Genomic DNA, 19,410 nt, shown 5'->3' on the forward strand with positions numbered 1-19,410 from the left:
TTTCTACGGTCACCTGGATTTGAGTTGGACTCATGTCGATGTACAGCAAAGAAAAAGACCCTTCAGCACCAGTCAAAAACAACCACCTATTCTAATCCCATTTCCCAGCACATTGTCTTGTATCCCTTGGCATCGCGAGTGCACATCTAAATATTTCTTAAGTGCTGAGGGTTTCCACTTCTACCACCCTTATAGATAGCGAGTTCCAGATTCCCACCACCCTCTGGGTGAAAAACCTCTACCTCTCATCTCTAAATCTCCTGCCCATTCCCTTAAATCGATGTCCCTGGTTATTGATCCATACATAAAGGGGAAATGTTTTTTTTCTTGTCTATCTGATCTATGCCTCTCATTTTATACATCTCAACCATGTTCCCTCTCAATCTTCTCTGCTCTGAGGAAAACAACCCCAGTCTGTCAATCTCTCTTCATAACTGAAACCCTCCAGCCCAGGCAACATCCTGGTAAATCTCTTCTGCACCCTCTCCAGTATAATCGCATCCCTGAGAATTCCAGAATTGCACACAATACTCTAGCTGTGGCCTAACCAACATTTTATACAGTTCCAGTGTACCCCCTCTGTTCTTAAACTCTCTGCCTCTGCTAATAAAGTATACCATATTCCTTCTTCACCACTTTATCCACTTGTCCAGATACCTTAAGGGACCGGTGGAATGGATACCAAGGTTCCTCTGATCCTCAGTGCTTCCCACAGTCCTACTGTTCATCATGTATTCCCTCTCCTTTTTCATCTTGCCCAAGTGCATCACTTCACATTTATCCAGATTGAATTCCATTGGCCACTGATTAGTCGTATATACAGATAGTTGAATGCTATCCTTCTCACTGTTTGCTAACCCACCAATTTTATATCATCTGCAAACTTACTGATCAACCCTTTTACATTCAAATCTAAATAATTTATATAAACCACAAACAGCAAGGGCTCCAACACTGACCCCTGTGGGACCCCACTGGACACAGCCTTCTGGTTAGAAATACACCTCTCAACCTTCACTCTCTGCTTCCTGACACTCAGCCATTTGGAGATCTAATTTGTCAAATTTTCTTGGTTCCCATGGCCCTTAGCTTTGTTATCAGTTTCCCATGTAATACCTTATCAAAAGCCTTTCTGAAATCCAAGTAGACACCACCAAAAGCAATGCCCTCATCTATATGAGGCAGCAGAGTGGCACAGCGGCTTGGATGGCTATCTCACAGCTCAAGGGACCCAGGATTCCAGCCAGTGGTGACTGTCTGTGTGAAGTTTGCATGTTCTCCTGTATCTGTTGGGTTTCCCCCAGTTGATCCAGCTATCTCCCACATTCCAAAGATGAGCAGGTTAGACGGATTGGCCATGCTAACTTGTCTGTAGTGTTTAGGGTGTGCAGGCTAGGTGGGTAGCCATGGTAAATGCAGAGTTATGGGGATAAGGTGGAGTTCTGGGTCTGGGTTGAATTGTCTCCGGAGGGTCGGAGTGGACTTGATGGGCCAAACGGCTTCTTTCTGTACTATAGGGATTCTATGATTTTATTCTATGACACAACTGGTCATCTGTTATAAAAGTTTAGTTCCTATAACAAAGCCATGCTGATTGCTCTTAATTAATCCCTGCCTCTCGAAATGCAGATTAATTCTGTCTCTCAGAATTGCTTCCAATAGTTTCGCTTCCACTGAGGCTAGACTAACCGGCTATTAGTTTCTGCTTTATCCATTGCTCTGTTCTTGAAAAGAGTACCACATTGACAGCACTCTCCTATGATCAGAGGGGAATTGAACATTTTTGCAAGCGCCCTTATTCCCCCTTGTCTCACTCAACAATCTGGAACACATTTAATCAGACCCTGAAGATGTATCTACTCTTAAGCCTGCCACTCAGAACCTCTTCGTTGTTTTTCATAATTTCTTTAATTACATCATAGATCTTCGCTCTGATCTCTATCACTAGTGAACACCAGCACAAAATATTCGTTTCAAACCCTGCCTACATCCTCTGGCTCCACACACAAATTTACCACTTGATCCTTAATAGGTTGTTATGGTTCTGTTCGCTGAGCTGGGAATTTGTGTTGCAGACGTTTCGTCCCCTGTCTAGGTGACATCCTCAGTGCTTGGGAGCCTCCTGTGAAGCGCTTCTGCGATCTTTCCTCCGGCATTTGTAGTGGTTTGAATCTGCCGTTTCCGGTTGTCAGTTCCAGCTGTCCGCTGCAGTGGTCGGTATATTGGGTCCAGGTCGATGTGCTTATTGATTGAATCTGTGGATTAGTGCCATGCCTCTAGGAATTCCCTGGCTGTTCTCTGTTTGGCTTGTCCTATAATAGTAGTGTTGTCCCAGTCGAACTCATCTGAGTTGCTTGTCATCTGCGTGTGTGGCTACTAAGGATAGCTGGTCGTGTCATTTCGTGGCTAGTTGGTGTTCATGGATGCGGATCGTTAGCTGTCTTCCTGTTTGTCCTATATAGTGTTTTGTGCAGTCCTTGCATGGGATTTTGTACACTACATTGGTTTTGCTCATGCTAGGTATCGGGTCCTTCGTTCTGGTGAGTTGTTGTCTGAGAGTGGCTGTTGGTTTGTGTGCTGTTATAAGTCCTAGTGGTCGCAGTAGTCTGGCTGTCAGTTCAGAAATGTTTTTGATGTATGGTAGTGTGGCTAGTCCTTTGGGTTGTGGCATGTCCTCGTTCCGTTGTCTTTCCCTTAGGCATCTGTTGATGAAATTGCGGGGGTACCCGTTTTTTCTTCTTCCTCTTTTTGTAGTTCTGGTGTACTGCAGTGTGTTGTGGCCTTTTTGAACAGTGTCTTGATGCAACTTCTTTTGTGTGTGTTAGGGTGGTTGCTTTCGTAGTTCAGGACTTGGTCTGTGTGTGTGGCTTTCCTGTATACCTTTGTGGTGAATTCTCCGTTCGGTGTTCTCTGTACCATCACGTCTAGGAATGGGAGTTGGTTGTCCTTTTCTTCCACTCTAGTGAATCGGATTCCTGTGAGTGTGGCGTTGATGATCCGGTGTGTGTTCTCTATTTCTGTGTTTTTAATGATTACAAAGGTGTCATCCACATATCTGACCCAGAGTTTGGGTTGAATTTGTGGTAAGACTGTTTGTTCTAACCTTTGCATTACTGCTTCTGCTATGAGTCCCGAGATGGGTGTGCCCATGGGTGTGCCGTTGATTTGTTCATATATTTGGTTGTTGAATGTGGAGTGTGTTGTGAGGCACAGGTCCAGTAGTTTGAGTATGCCGTCTTTGTTGATAGGTTCCCCGTCTTGTTGTCTGTCCTGTATGTCCAGCAGGTTGGCTATTGTTTCTCTAGCACATCGACCTGGACTCAATATACCGACCACTGCAGCGGACAGCTAGAACTGACAACCGGAAGCGGCAGGTACAAATCACTATAAATGCCGGAGGAAACATCACAGAAGCGCTTCACAGGAGGCTCCCAAGCACTGAGGATGTCACCTAGACAGGGGACGAAACGTCTGCAACACAAATTCCCAGCTCGGCGAACAGAACCACAACAACGAGCACCCGAGCTACAAATCTTCTCACAGACTTTGATCCTTAATAGGCTCAGCTATTTTCCCAATTATCCTTTTACCCGTAATGTACCTGTAAAACGACTTATGATTTTCTTTTATTTTACCTGTTATTATCCCTTCATATTGCCTTTTAGTTCTATCTCCCTTTTGTAAGTTCTGTTTTGGATATTCTATACACTTTCAAGGGGCTCTACAGATCTGAGCCCTTGATATCTGTCATAAGTTCACTTTTAATCTTAATGCAATGCTGTATATCCTTCAATATTCAGAGCTTGTAGGATTTGATGGACCTGTCCTTTTTCTTTATTGGATCATGTTGGTCCTGTCCTCTCCATATTCCCTTTTTCAATGCATCCCAGTGCAGATTTACTGGAAAGTACCTGCTCCTAGTCCACTCTGACCAAATCATATCTGATCTGATTAAAATCAGCCTTTCCCAAGTTGAGAACTTTGAGTTCAGGTTCATTTTTGTCCTTTTCGGGAACAGTCTTGAATCTATTGAAATATGATCACTGTCTGCAGAATGGTTCCCCGCTGATACTTCAACCCCTTTGCCTGCTTTGTTATAAAATTAAGCTGAGCCTCACCCATCTCATGTTACAGCCTTCTATGTACTGGTTTTAACAAACTATCCTGGCTGCATTTTAAGAATTTGCTCCTTTTCACACTTTGATTACCCCAGTTAATGTTGTGGAAGTTGAAATCCCTGATTGTCACGACCCTATTACATTTACACTTCTCTGATGTTTGCCTAAACGTCTGCTCTTCTGTTTCTAGAGTGCCTTTGGAACAGAGTTGAATGCTCAGTCCTGGCTCCCCCTCTTCCTCTCAGGCCCTCTCTCCTTTTATTGTTCAAACACTTTCAAACATCTTGAAGGTTTAGCCGTGTGGCTGAAAGAATGCTGTGGGAAACAGGGAGAGATGGAAATGTGTTGCTGGAAAAGCGCAGCAGGTCAGGCAGCATCTAGGGAACAGGAGAATCGACGTTTCGGGCATTAGCCCTTCTTCAGGAATGAGGAAAGTTTGTCCAGCAGGCTAAGATAAAAGATAGGGAGGAGGGACTTGGGGGAGGGGCGTCGGAAATGTGATAGGTGGAAAGAGGTCAAGGTGAGGGTGATAGGTCAGACTGAGGTGGGGGCGGAGAGGTCGGGAAGAAGATTGCAGGTTAGGGAGGCGGTGCTGAATTTGATGGATTTGACTGAGACAGGCTGGGGGGAGGGGAAATGAGGAAACTGGTGAAATCCGAGTTCATCCCTTGTGGTTGGAGGGTTCCTAGCCGGAAGATGAGGCGTTCTTCCTCCAACCGTCGTTTCGCTGTGGTCTGACGATGGAGGAGTCCAAAGACCTGCATATCCTTGGTGGAGTGGGAGGGGGAATTGAAATGTTGAGCTACAGGGTGGTTGGGTTGGTTGGTCCAGGTGTCCCAGAGGTGTTCTCTGAAACGCTCCGCAAGTAGGCGGCCTGTCTCCCCAATATAGAGGAGGCCACATCGGGTACAGAGGATGCAATAGATGATATGTGTGGAGGTGCAGGTGAATCTGTGGCAGATATGGAAGTTTCCTTTGGGGCCTTGGAGGGAGGTGAGAGGGGAGGTGTGGGCGCAAGTCTTGCACCTCCTGCGGTTGCAGGGGAAGGTGCCGGGAGTGGAGGTTGGGTTGGTGGGGGGTGTGGATCTGACGAGGGAGTCACGGAGGGAGTGGTCTTTATGGAATGCTGATAGGGGAGGGGAGGGAAATATATCCTTGGTGGTGGGGTCCGTTTGGAGGTGGCGGAAATGACGGCGGATGATGCGCTGTACATGGAGGTTAGTGGGGTGGTAGGTGAGGACCAGTGGGGTTCTGTCCTGGTGGCGGTTGGAGGGGCGGGGTTCAAGGGCGGAGGATCGGGAAGTGGAGGAGATGCGGTGGAGGGCATCGTCGATCACGTCGGGGGGGAAATTGCGGTCCTTGAAGAAGGAGGCCATCTGGGATGTGCATTTTTGGAACTGGTCCTCCTGGGAGCAGATGCGGCGGAGTCGAAGGAATTGGGAGAATGGGATGGCGTTTTTGCAGGGGGCAGGATGGGAGGAGGTGTAGTCCAGGTAGCTGTGGGAGTCGGTCGGTTTGTAGTAGATGTGTGGGAGTCGGTTGGTTTGTAGTAGATGTCCGTGTTGATTCGGTCGCCTGAGATGGAAATAGAAAGGTCGAGGAAGGGGAGGGAGGAATCTGAGACTGTCCAGGTGAATTTGAGGTCGGGGTGGAAGGTGTTGGTGAAGTGGATGAACTGTTCCACCTCCTCGTGGGAGCACGAGGCGGCGCCGATACAGTCATCGATGTAGCGGAGGAAAAGGTGGGGGGTGGGGCCAGTGTAGTTGCGGAAGATGGATTGTTCCACATATCCTACGAAGAGGCAGGCATAGCTGGGGCCCATGCGGGTGCCCATGGCTACTCCTTTCGTTTGGAGGAAGTGGGAGGATTGGAAAGAGAAGTTGTTCAGGGTGAGGACCAGTTCAGTCAGTCGAAGGAGGGTGTCAGTGGAAGGGTACTGGTCGGTACGGCGGGAAAGGAAGAAGCGGAGTGCTTTGAGTCCTTCGTGATGGGGGATGGAGGTGTACAGGGACTGGATGTCCATGGTGAAGATGAGGCGTTGGGGACCGGGGAAGCGAAAATCATGGAGCAGGTGGAGGGGCAGTCAGGTGAGAGGGGTGTGGGAGTTCAGGTGGCGGTTAATATCGCGGCGGCAGTTGGATATGAACAGGTCGAGGGCAGGTAGGAGGCCAGCACGGGGTGTCCAGGTGGATGGGGTGTGTTGGAGGCGGGAGAAGGGGTCGTCAGCATTCCGTAAAGACTCATCACCTCGGGGGATCTCCCATCCACCGCCTCCAACCTCATAGTCCCACAACCCCGCACCGCCCGCTTCTACCTCCTGCCCAAAATCCACAAACCTGACTGCCCCGGCCGACCCATTGTCTCCGCCTGCTCCTGCCCCACCGAACCCATCTCCGCATACCTCGACACGGTCCTGTCCCCATTAGTCCAAGAACTCCCCACCTACGTTCGGGACACCACCCATGCCCTCCACCTGCTCCATGATTTTCACTTCCCCGGTCCCCAACGCCTTATTTTCACCATGGACATCCAGTCCCTGTACACCTCCATCCCCCATCACGAAGGACTCAAAGCCCTCCGCTTCTTCCTTTCCCGCCGTACCGACCAGTACCCTTCCACTGACACCCTCCTTCGACTGACTGAACTGGTCCTCACCCTGAACAACTTCTCTTTCCAATCCTCCCACTTCCTCCAAACAAAAGGAGTAGCCATGGGCACCCGCATGGGCCCCAGCTATGCCTGCCTCTTCGTAGGATATGTGGAACAGTCCATCTTCCGCAACTACACTGGCCCCACCCCCCACCTTTTCCTCCGCTACATCGATGACTGTATCGGCGCCGCCTCGTGCTCCCACGAGGAGGTGGAACAGTTCATCCACTTCACCAACACCTTCCACCCCGACCTCAAATTCACCTGGACAGTCTCGGACTCCTCCCTCCCCTTCCTCGACCTTTCTATTTCCATCTCAGGCGACCGAATCAACACGGACATCTACTACAAACCGACCGACTCCCACAGCTACTTGGACTACACCTCCTCCCATCCTGCCCCCTGCAAAAACGCCATCCCATTCTCCCAATTCCTTCGACTCCGCCGCATCTGCTCCCAGGAGGACCAGTTCCAAAAATGCACATCCCAGATGGCCTCCTTCTTCAAGGACCGCAATTTCCCCCCCGACGTGATCGACGATGCCCTCCACCACATCTCTTCCACTTCCCGACCCTCCGCCCTTGAACCCCGCCCCTCCAACCGCCACCAGGACAGAACCCCACTGGTCCTCACCTACCACCCCACTAACCTCCATGTACAGCGCATCATCCGCCGTCATTTCCGCCACCTCCAAACGGACCCCACCACCAAGGATATATTTCCCTCCCCTCCCCTATCAGCATTCCGTAAAGACCACTCCCTCCGTGACTCCCTCGTCAGATCCACACCCCACACCAACCCAACCTCCACTCCCGGCACCTTCCCCTGCAACCTCAGGAGGTGCAAAACTTGCGCCCACACCTCCCCTCTCACCTCCCTCCAAAGGCCCAAAGGAAACTTCCATATCCGCCACAGATTCACCTGTACCTCCACACATATCATCTATTGCATCCTCTGTACCCGATGTGGCCTCCTCTATATTGGGGAGACAGGCCGCCTACTTGCGGAGCGTTTCAGAGAACACCTCTGGGTCACCCGGACCAACCAACCCAACCACCCACTGTAGCTCAACATTTCAATTTCCCCTCCCACTCCACCAAGGATATGCAGGTCTTTGGACTCCTCCATCGTCAGACCACAGCGAAACGACGGTTGGAGGAAGAACGCCTCATCTTCCGGCTAGGAACCCTCCAACCACAAGGGATGAACTCGGATTTCACTAGTTTCCTCATTTCCCCTCCCCCCAGCCTGTCTCAGTCAAATCCATCAAATTCAGCACCGCCTCCCTAACCTGCAATCTTCTTCCCGACCTCTCCGCCCCCACCTCAGTCTGACCTATCACCCTCACCTTGACCTCTTTCCACCTATCACATTTCCGACGCCCCTCCCCCAAGTCCCTCCTCCCTACCTTTTATCTTAGCCTGCTGGACAAACTTTCCTCATTCCTGAAGAAGGGCTAATGCCCGAAACGTCGATTCTCCTGTTCCCTAGATGCTGCCTGACCTGCTGCGCTTCTCCAGCAACACATTTCCATCTCTGATCTCCAGCATCTGCAGACCTCATTTTCTCTTCAAAGAAACAGGGAGAGGCCAGAGATGAGGAAGCATCCAAGGAAGGGGCAGATCTTGGAAAGAGTGCCCTCGTCTGGAAAGGGGACAATCAGAAGTTTGACCTTGAATAAGGGTGGGCAGTCAAGCCTTGGGATAGTTAGGCAGGAAGGCCTCGAGTGATGGTGGGAACTCTGGCCCACAGCAAAGCTAGACAGGCTGGCATAGGATGGGTCAAGGAAGTAAGGTCTAGGATGGTGAGTTTGCAGGCCTGAAGAAGGATTACACCCAAAACGTCAACTTCTCCATCTCCTGATGCTGCCTGGCTTGCTGGGTTCTTCCCAGCCTCCTGCCTGTCTATCTAAGGTGAGAGTGGGCAGAATGGCCTAGGGTGAAGGTAGGAGAATGGCTTAGGGTGAGGGTGGGCAGAATGACCTAGGGTGAGGGTGGCAGACTGGCCCAGGGTGAGGGTAGGCAGAATGGCATAGGGTGACAGTAGGCAGAATGGGCTATGGTGAGTGGGGGCAGAATGGCCTAGCATGGGGGTGGCAGACTGGCTTTGGGTAGGGTTGAGCAGACTGGGCTGGGTGTTTTTCAAGATCAGAGAAAAGCTACTTCACTCATTGAGCCTCTCCTAGCTCTCTCTAGCAATATGTCTGCAGGCTCATTCTGGATTGTTTGGCCCAGAGCCCTGCAGGTTTAGATATTTTTAATCAACTGCTCCGAGATGTTAATGCACCACCTCTGAAGCAGATAGGACTTGACACCAGCTTCCCTTGTCCAGAGGTACAGACACTACCACTGCATCACAAGAGTGCCAAGGCCCTGTATGTTTATTTTAGACATGTGAGTTTAATCATGAGATTGAGGAATTAGCATGGATAGAGGATTGGTTAAAAGGCAGAGCTCAGAATAAACACGTTGTTTTCAGGTTAGTCAGCTGTACTTTGTACTGTATCAGAAGGTGGGGGCTTGGTCACTTCCTATCTATATTAATTAGGGTCAATACAAAGCTGGGAGGAAATAGTTTAAGACTTAGACTGATGGGGTTTTTGGGCTCTGATAGTTTGAGAAAGTTCACTTGATGTAGGAAAGAGGTTTTGATTTAAATGAATGTCAGAGGAGCTACGACGGGCAGGCCAAGACTTCTCTTATGTTGATGTATCTTGTTTCCACAGGAATCTTGGAACTACCAGCTTTACGCGGTGCTGGTCCACATTGGGAGTGCATTATTTGGACATTATATTGCATATGTGAAATCCTTCAAAGACTCCATGTGGTATAAACTGGATGATTCCTCTGTGTCACGGGTAAGAGTTACTCTGATCCAGAGAGAGAGCAGGCATGGGGGGAAAAGCAGACATTAAAACCAACCAGTTTTATATAGGGACTGTGATCGTGTTGTGAGTTAGTACCTAATACCTTCAAACGAAATGTTTCCATGAGCTTTCCTGGATCACTCGCTGTTTTGTGCAGGGTGTATATTTAATTCTCATTATTTGGCTTGGAAGTAATTTGCCAAAGTCTGAGAAGATTTAACATGAAGTAAATGTTGCCATTAATGAAGATTAGATTAGATTAGATTACTTACAGTGTGGAAACAGGCCCTTCGGCCCAACAAGTCCACACTGCCCCGCCGAAGCGCAACCCACCCATACCCCTACATCCACCCCTTACCTAACACTACGGGCAATTTAGCATGGCCAATTCACCTGACCTGCACATCTTTGGACTGTGGGAGGAAACCGGAGCACCTGGAGGAAACCCACGCAGACACGGGGAGAATGTGCAAACTCCACACAGTCAGTCGCCTGAGGCGGGAATTGAACCCGGGTCTCTGGCGCTGTGAGGCAGCAGTGCTAACCACAGTGCCACCGTGCCGCCCACAAATCTTGTCCAGAGCTTTAATCACTTTCTGAGCACACTGACTGTAGGTGGTGTTCACCATCTCTGCATCACCCATTGAGAAATAGATGGTCAAAAAAAATCCAAAAGAGCATGAAACCCTTGATCCTTGTAGGGGCGGGATTGGCAGTGCCAGAGGAACATCGATGCCAACGTTGGTTGACTGCTGCTCTTACATCTAACCCCATATTGTACCTGGCCTTGGGAGGGTTTGATGGAGAAAATATAGAGGGAGTTTGACTCTGTTCCTAACCCTGTGCTGACCCTGTCCTGGAGTGTTTGTTGGGGTCAATGCCATCGGAGCTTTATTCTGTGTCTGACCCCCCCCCCCCCCCCCCCCCCCCCACCCGTGCTGACCCTGGCCTGGGAGAGTTTGATTGGGACAGTGTAGAGGTAGCTTTACTCTGTATCTAACTTCATGCTGTCCTTGCCTTGGGAGTGCTTGATAGGATCAGTGCTAAGGGAGCTTTACTCTGTATCTAACTCCGTGCTGTCCCTGTCCTGGGACTGTATGATGGGGACAGTACAGAGTTTAATAGAAGGAGCAAAGAGCTTTACTCTGTATCACCTTGAACCTATTCCCCCTGGTAATTGAAACTTCAACCCTGGGAAAAAGCCTCAAACTACCCTTCTAATCCCTGCCTCTCAAAATTATGTAGATCTCAATCAGGTCTCTTCTCAGCTGCCACCTTTCCAGTGAAAACAGTCCAAGCCTTTTTAACCTTTGCTCATAGCCAATGTTCTCAAGACCAGGCAACATCCTGGTGACCCTTCTCTGCACTCTCTCCAAAGCTTCCTTGGCCTTCTGGGAATGTGGCGACCAAAACTGCACACAGTACTCAAACTGCGGCCTAACAAAGGTTTTATATAGCTGCAACATCGTTTTCTCACTCTTGTATTCCAAGGCCCGGCTGAGGAAGGCAAGCATGCCATATGCCTTCTTAATCACCTTGGCTACCAGTGTTGCCATTTTTAAGGAACTGTGGAATCTGCACACCCAGATCCATCTGTATGTTAGTGTTCCTAAGAATTCTGCCATTTACAGTGTAATTCAACCTAAATTTGATCCTCTAAAATGCATCACCTCACATTTCTCTATTAAACTCCGACTGCCTTTCTGTACCCAAATTGCCAATCTATCTATATCCTATTGTACCCTTTTATATTCATCAGCACTATCAGCAACTCTACCAATCTTCGTGTCATCTGCAAATTATGTTTTCCTCTAGATCATTTATATATACTACAAAAAACAGAGGACCTAAGACTGATCCCTGTGGAACCCCACAGTTACCAGCGAACATTTTGAAAACAGCCTTCTACTGCTACCCTCTGTCTTCTATGACCAAGCCAATTTTGTATTCATCTAGCCAGCCTACCCTGAATCCAATGTAATTTTAGTTTTTGTACTAATCTGCTATGTGGACTTCATCAGATGCCTTACTAAAGTCCACATAAACTACATCCACAGCCCTTCCCTCAACAACTATCTTTATCATATCTTCAAAAAATTCAATCAGGTTGGTAAGACAGGACCTTTTACAAAACTGTCACTAATTAATCCATTTACTTCCAGATGTGCATATATCTTGTCCCTCAGTATCTTCTCCAAGAGCTTTCCCATCACAGACATCACACTCACTGGCTTATAATTTCCTGCATTTCTCTGCTTCCTTTCTTAAACATTGGCTAATCCAATCCTCTGGAATCCCACCTGTGGTCAAAGAGAATGTGAAGACACCGGTTAATGCTCCAGTTATTTCTTCCCTTGGCTCTCGCAGTGACCTGGGATTGATCTCATCTGGCCCTGGGGACTTGTCTACCTTAATGCAATTTAGAATACCCAAAAGTTCCTCCTTCAATATATTGACATTCTCTAGAGTATTCACACACTCATCACTGACCTCAACATCAGTCATAGAGTCACAGGGATGTACAGCATGGAAACAGACCCTTCGATCCAACCTATCCATGCCGACCAGATATCCCAAACCAATCTAGTCCCACCTGCCAGCACCCGGCCCATATCCTTCCAAACCCTTCCTATTCATATACCCATCCAAATGCCTCTTAAATGTTGCTATTGTACCAGCCTTCACCACTTCCTCTGGCAGCTCATTCCATACACGTACCACTCTCTGCGTGAAAAAGTTGCCCCTTAGGTCTCTTTTATATCTTTCCCCTCTCACCTTAAACCTATGCCCTCTATTTCTGGACTCCCCGATACCAACGAAAAGACTTTGTCTATTTATCCTATCCATGCCCCTCATAATTTTGTAAACCTCTATAAGGTCACCCCTCAGCCTCCGACACTCCAGGGAAAACAGCCCCAGCCTGTTCAGCCTCTCCCTATAGCACAAATCCTCCAACCCTGGCAACATCCTTGTAAATCTTTTCTGAACCCTTTCAAGTTTCACAACATCTTTCCGATAGGAAGGAGACCAGAATTGCATGCAATATTCCAACAGTGGCCTAACCAATGTCCTGTACAGCCGCAACATAACCAACATACTCCTGTACTCAATACTCTGACCAATAAAGGAAAGCATACCAAACGCCTTCTTCACTATCGTATCTACCTGCGACTCCACTTTCAAGGGGCTATGAACCTGTACTCCAAGGTCTCTTTGTTCAGCAACACTCCCTAGGACCATACCATTAAGTGTATAAATCCTGCTAAGATTTGCTTTCCCAAAATGCAGCACCTCACATTTATCGGAATTAAACTCCAGATCTTGTTGTAATCTGAGGTAGCCCTCTTCGCTGTCCACTACACCTCCAATTTTGGTGTCATCTGCAAACTTACTAACTGTACCTCTTATGCTCACATCCAAATCATTTATGTAAATGACCAAAAGCAGAGGGCCCAGCATCGATCCTTGTGGCACTCCACTGGTCGCAGGCCTCCAGTCTGAAAAACAAACCTCCACCACCACCCTCTGTCTTCTACCTTTGAGCCAGTTCTGTATCCAAATGGCTAGTTCTCCCTCATGTTCTTCTCCTTGGTGAATACTGATACAAAGTACTCATTAAGGATCTCTCCCACTTCCTGTAGCTCCACACATCTCTTACCTCCTTTGTCTTTGGGTGGACAGACTCTTCCCCTTGCTATCTTCTTTCTTCTAATATATGCATTAAAAGCCTTGGGAGTCTCCTTGCTAATGACATTTCATGGCCCCTTTTAGCCTTCCTAATTCCATATTTAAGTTCCTTCCCAATTTCTCTATTCTCCTCAAGGGCTGTCCTGGGGGTGTTTACACTGTTTCTGGTGATTTCAATGGCCAGCTGCCTCTGTGAACCATGAACAGACAAATCACCATCCAAACCCTTTACTGCCCAAGCAACAATCGAAAGTTCCCAGTTTGGGAGCTTGTCCACTATTTTCACCATGCCAGCAAGGCCGTCCAATGTGACAACAACCTAGTCCCAATTGTCCTGCCCAGTCTGAAACCTGAAAATGTCACTGGGTAATTCAGGATGAGAAGTTTTGGCTCAGTCTGGTTGTGGGGTAGTCCTTCGCCCAGAGTGCTAGAACCCTTCAGTTCATGACCTGTGATATATTTGTATCTTGGATGGGTTTATGACTTGTGATATATATTACTGCCACATAAGTGCAAGGCCCTTGCTGTGCGTTCCCTGAAATGCATGTGTGATTTGTGATATATGCTCCCCACTCACTAATTCCACATTTAAGTTCCTTCTTAATTTTTCTCTACTCTATGGGATGTGATAGACATTCTCCCAAGACAGGTGCAGTAGAGGATGATGTGAAACTTGAAAGGGTTCAGAAAAGATCTACAAGGATGTTGCCAGGGTTGGAGGATTTGAGCTATAGGGAGAGGCTGAATAGGCTGGGGCTGTTTTCCCTGGAGCATCAGAGGCTGAGGGGTGACCTTATAGACATTTATAAAATCATGAGGGGCACAGATAGGATAAATAGGCAAGGTCTTTTCCCCAGGGTGGGAGAGTCCAGAACTAGAGAGCATAGATTCATAGTGAGAGGGGAAAGATATAAACGGGACCTAAGGGGCAACAGTTTCACACAGAGGGTGGTGCATGTGTGGAATGAGCTGCCAGAGGAAGTAGTGGAGGCTGGTACAATTACAGCTTTGAAAAGGCATCTGGATGGGTATATGAATGGGAAGGGTTCAGAGGGATATGGGCAAAGTGCTGGCAAATGGGACTAGATTAGGTTACGATATCTGGTTGGCATGGACAAGTTGGACCAAAGGGTCTGTTTCCATGCTGTAATCTCTATGACTCGATGACACTATGTGATACATAAGCTTGTAATGCCATTGTGGTTTGTTTCATTAACAGGCGAATTGGATGGATGTTACATCGACCTTTGGGGGCCATGGCTCCATGTGGTGAGTATTTTCTTTACCTGAACTGAAGCTCTTGACTCCTGATTGTTGATTGTCCTGAACAATAAACAGGCTGCAATCCAAGGGAAGAATTGTTGGCTGCTCATTCTTGACCCAGATACAGGTTCCATATTTGACAGGAACTTGCCCATGTTACAGGCAGGATTATGAGAGACACAGAGAGAGACTGAACAAGTCACCTCTCTCCCCCATTCCCTTTCCCTTTTTTAATGTTGTTTAAGGCATGTTCCAAATCACCTATTAGTATGTGTTTAGCTTAGATCACCAGATCTAAGATCAAAAACGAGAAATATTATTTATTTATCAACACTGACCCAGCAGTGCATTAATCACACTCAAGAACAATACAATTAAAGATAATATTGCAGTTTTACAAATATTAAACAGATTCATGAGTAGTTCAAAAAAAACTCTGAGAGTTGAATAAAGGAGTGAGCTGCTCTCTCTCTGGGACTGAAGTTCAGCTGGATGGAGTTTCATTTGAATTAGCTGCAGATTCCCTTTAAAGTAAAGGCTGTTTGTCAGGTCATGCTGATAGGCCCTAATGACTGCTGTAAGCTGAGGTCCAACTTCTCACAGGTGCAATCAGAACTTTTGGGGAGGCTACAGGAGAGAAGGAAAGATGCCTCAAAACTTGAAAGTAAAAGATGACACAGCCTTTTATTGCTGTTCTTGCTGTAGATTGCCTGGTTTCTCCAGTAGTTTTTGGCTAAAAGGATTTTAAAACCTGAGGGCAGTTTCAATCTTAAGATGAATGACCACTGACACACAGGGAAAAACAAATGATGGGTTTTCATTTGAACTACAAGAGTGGAATTCTTCACAAACATGTTGCTGCTGTCATGCAAAACAGTGACACGCCATTGAGTGAAGTAGTGTGTGTGTTTCAGTGCTGTGTGATGGCAGGTATGTAGGTTGTACACCTCAGTGACTGGCAGATCCTATCAAACACTATGTCCTTTGAGTGGTTCCCAACATACAGAACTGACCATACGCAACAGGCCTGTGCTTGGATAATGCAGAACGTCATGACCAATGTTCTGCTACTGGACACTTGCTAATCGATCCTGAATGTGCCTGGATTTACACGAACCACCAATTTAAGAAGATCATCTGGGCTCATATACTTACTAGAAGTGACACATATTCACACACAAGGATGTGTCCTTTGTAAACAGAAAGGGAATTTACATTGAGCCTTTTACAACAAAGGAAGTGCTGAGGAAAACAGCTATTCCCTGGTGCATTCCATTGCCTTTTCTGAACAGAATTGATTTGCCTGTTTGTGTCTAGTAAGCTAACTGGGCTGGTAACATTGCAAAATGTGAGTGACCCTTCAGCTGTCAGCTTACAGTCCATCAGGGAATATTTTAAAAGAAATACAATCTTTAAAAATGTATCATCTATTCATGTCTTTCCCAGCATGACATCCTGTTTATTCCCCGCGCCCCTAACATCTATATCTGAATGTAACCTGTTCAGGTGAATGGGCAGGGAGTGTGGTAGAGATTTTGACACAATTAGTGTCCTATGATTATTTTTCTAATTCACTGTTGGGATGTGGCCAGCATTTATTTGCACTTGAGAAGGTGGTGGTGAGCTGCTTCTTGAACAGCTGCAGTCCACCTGCAGTGGGTTGACCTGCCACATTAAGGAGGGAATTCCAGGATTTTGACCCATGACAGTGAAGAACTGGCAATATGTTTCCAAGTCAGGATGGGGAGTGGCTTGGAGGGGAACTTGCAGATGTTTGTGTTCCCATTCATTTGCAGCTCTTGACTTTCTAAATGGAAGTAGTTGTGGGTTTGGAAAGTGCTGTCTGAGGCTCTTTGGTGAATTTCTGCAGTGCATCTTGTAGATAGTGCACACTGCTGGTACTGAGAGTTGGTGGTGGTGGGAGTGGATGCTTGTGGGTGTCATGCCAAAAAGCAGCTGCTTTGTCCTAGATGATGTCAAGCTTCTTGAGTGTTGCTGTAGCTGCACTCATCCAGGAAAATGGGGAGTATTCCATCACACTCCTGACATGTGCCTTGTTAATAGACTTTGGGGAGTCAGGAGGTGAATTACTTATAGCAGGATTCCTAACCTATGACCTGCTCTTGTAGCCACTGTGTTTACTTGTGAGTCCATTTGGGGTTCTGATCAATGGTAATCTCCAGGATATTGATAGTGGGAGAATTCAGTGATAGTAACACCATTGAATGTTAAGAGGTGGTGGTCAGATTATCTCTTATTGGAGATGGTCATAGCCTGGCATTTTTGTGGCATGAATGTTACTTGTCAGTTGTCAGCCCTTGCCAGATCTTCTTGCATTTGAACATGAACTGATGGTCGCGAATGGTGCTGAACACCGTGCAATCATCAGCGAATATCCCCACTTCTGAACTTTTGATGGAGCGACAGTCATTAATGAAGCACCTGAAGATGATGGGCCCATCCTGGAATTCCCTCCTTAATGTGGCAGGTCAACCCATTGCAGGTGGACTGCAGCTGTTCAAGAAGCAGCTCACCGCCACCTTCTCAAGTGCAAATAAATGCTGGCCACATCCCAACAGTGAATTAGAAAAAAAATCATAGGACGCTAATTGTGTCAAAATCTCTACCACACTCCCTGCCCATTCACCTGAACAGGTTACATTCAGAAATGGATGTTAGGGGCGCGGGGAATAAACAGGATGTCATGCTGGGAAAGACATGAATAGATGATACATTTTTAAAGACTGTATTTCTTTTAAAATATTCCCTGATGGACTGTAAGCTGACAGCTGAAGGGTCACCCACACCCACAATGTTACCAGCCCAGTTAGCTCACTGCCCTGAGGAACTCCTATAGAGATGTCCTGGAGCTGAGACGACTGACCTCCAACAACCACAACCATCTTCCTATGTGACAGGTATGACTCCAACTAGGAGAGAGTTTGCTGCCTGATACCCATTGATTCCAGTTTTGCTAGGGATCTTTGAATCACACTCGGTCGAATGCAGTCTTGATGTCAAGGGCTGTCACTCTCACCTCCTCACTGGAATTCAGCTCTTTTGTCCATGTTTGAACCAAGGCTGTAATGAGGTCAGGAGCTGAGTGGCCCTGGTGGAACTCAAACTGGGCCTAGCTGAGCAGGTTATTGCTGAGCAGGTGCTGCTTGTAGCACTGTTACTGACACCTTCCATCACTTACCTGATGATTGAGAGTAGACTGATGGGATAATTGGCTGGGTTGCAATTGTACAGATTTTTGTGCAAATTTTCTACATTGTCAGGTAGGTGCCATTGTTGTAACTGGAAGAGCCTGGCTAAGGCTGTGGCAAGTTCTGGAGCACAAGTCTTCAGTACTATTGCCAGAATGTTGTCAGTGCCTCTAGCCTTTGCAGTATTCAATATCTCCAACTTTTTCTTGATATCATGTGGTATGAATCTAATTGGTTGGAGACTGGTATCTGTGATACTGGGGACCATTGGAGGAGTTGTAATGGATCATCCACTCAGTACTTCTGGCTGAAGATTGCTGCGAATGCTTCAGCCTTCTCTTTTGCACTGGTGTGCTGGGCTCTTTCATCACTGAGGATGGGGATATTTGTGCAGCCTCCTCCTCCTGTGAGTTGCTTAATTGTCAACTGCAATTCACGACTGCAGAACTTCAATCTGGTGTGTTGGTTGTGGGCTCACTTAGTTCTGTTCAGCACTTGCTGCTTGTGCTGTTTGGCACAGAAGTACTCCTGTTTGTTAGCTTCACCAGATTGTCAGCTCATTTTTAGGTATGGCCAGTGCTGCTCCTGACATGCCCTCCTGCACTCGCCATTGAACCGGAGTTGATCCCCTGGCTTAATGGTAATGATTGGTGGGAGATATGCCAGGCCATGAGGTTACAGATTGTGCAGGACTATAATTCTGTTGCTATTGGCCCACGGCACCACATGGATGCCCAGTTGCTACATCTGTTCGAAGTCAGTCCCATTTAGCACAGTGGTAGTGCCACACAACACGGATGTTATTCTCAGTGTAAAGGCGGGACTTCATAACCACAAGAAATGTGCGGTGGTCACTCTTACCGATACTGTCATGGACAGATGCTGGCAGATTGGTGAGGATGAGGCCAAGTATGTTTTCCCCTCTTGTTGGTTCCCTCACCACCTGCTGTAGATCCAGTCTAGTAGCTATACCCTTTAAGACCTGATCAGCTCGATCAGTAATGCTGCTGCTGAGCCTCATTGAAATTCTGCACCCAGAAGGCATTTTGTGTCCTTGCAACCTTCAGTGCTTCCTCTGAGTTTAACATGGAGGAGTACTGATTCATCAGCTGAGAAAGGTCAGTACATGGTAATCAGCAGGAAGTTTCCTTGCCCATAAGACTTCATGGGGTCTGAATTCAATGTTGAGGACTCCCAGGGCAACTCCATTCCAACTGTATACCACTGTGCTATTACAGTGGGACCAGACATGTCCAGGGATAGTGATGGTGGTATCTGGGACATTGTCTCTAAGGTATGATTCTGACAGTATAATTATGTGAAGCTGTTGCTTGACTCATCTGTGAGACAGCTCTCAAGACGGCATTTGAGAGTCAACCACATTCATTGCTGTAGGTCTGGAGTCACATGTAGGCCAGACCAGGTAAAGATGGCAGATTTCCTTCCATGAAGGACATTAGTGAGCCAGATGGGGTTTTCAACAGTGGTTTCGTGGTCATCAGTAGCTTCTTATTTCCATTTTTCTTAATTGAATTCAAACTCCCCCATCTGCTGTGGTGGGATTTGTACCGGTCCTCAGACTATTAGCGAGTTTCAGGATTAATATTCTAGCAATAAT

At 47.2% G+C, this 19,410-nt stretch overlaps 1 protein-coding gene across 1 annotated transcript in view; it reads left to right on the plus strand.

Annotated features, from left to right (window-relative positions):
* The window catches only part of usp18 (ubiquitin specific peptidase 18), an 80,995-nt gene that overhangs the window by 57,714 nt on the left and 3,871 nt on the right, over positions 1 to 19,410 (plus strand). The window contains exons 10-11 of the mRNA XM_043716262.2: positions 9,493 to 9,624; positions 14,540 to 14,589. Coding sequence (XP_043572197.2) covers positions 9,493 to 9,624; positions 14,540 to 14,589 — 182 coding nt within the window. The remainder of the gene's footprint in view (positions 1 to 9,492; positions 9,625 to 14,539; positions 14,590 to 19,410) is intronic.

Source organism: Chiloscyllium plagiosum, unplaced genomic scaffold, assembly GCF_037043375.1.
Source record: "Chiloscyllium plagiosum isolate Xiang-an unplaced genomic scaffold, Cpla_swu_hap1 HiC_scaffold_19, whole genome shotgun sequence".
Classification (NCBI taxonomy): Eukaryota; Metazoa; Chordata; class Chondrichthyes; order Orectolobiformes; family Hemiscylliidae; genus Chiloscyllium; species Chiloscyllium plagiosum.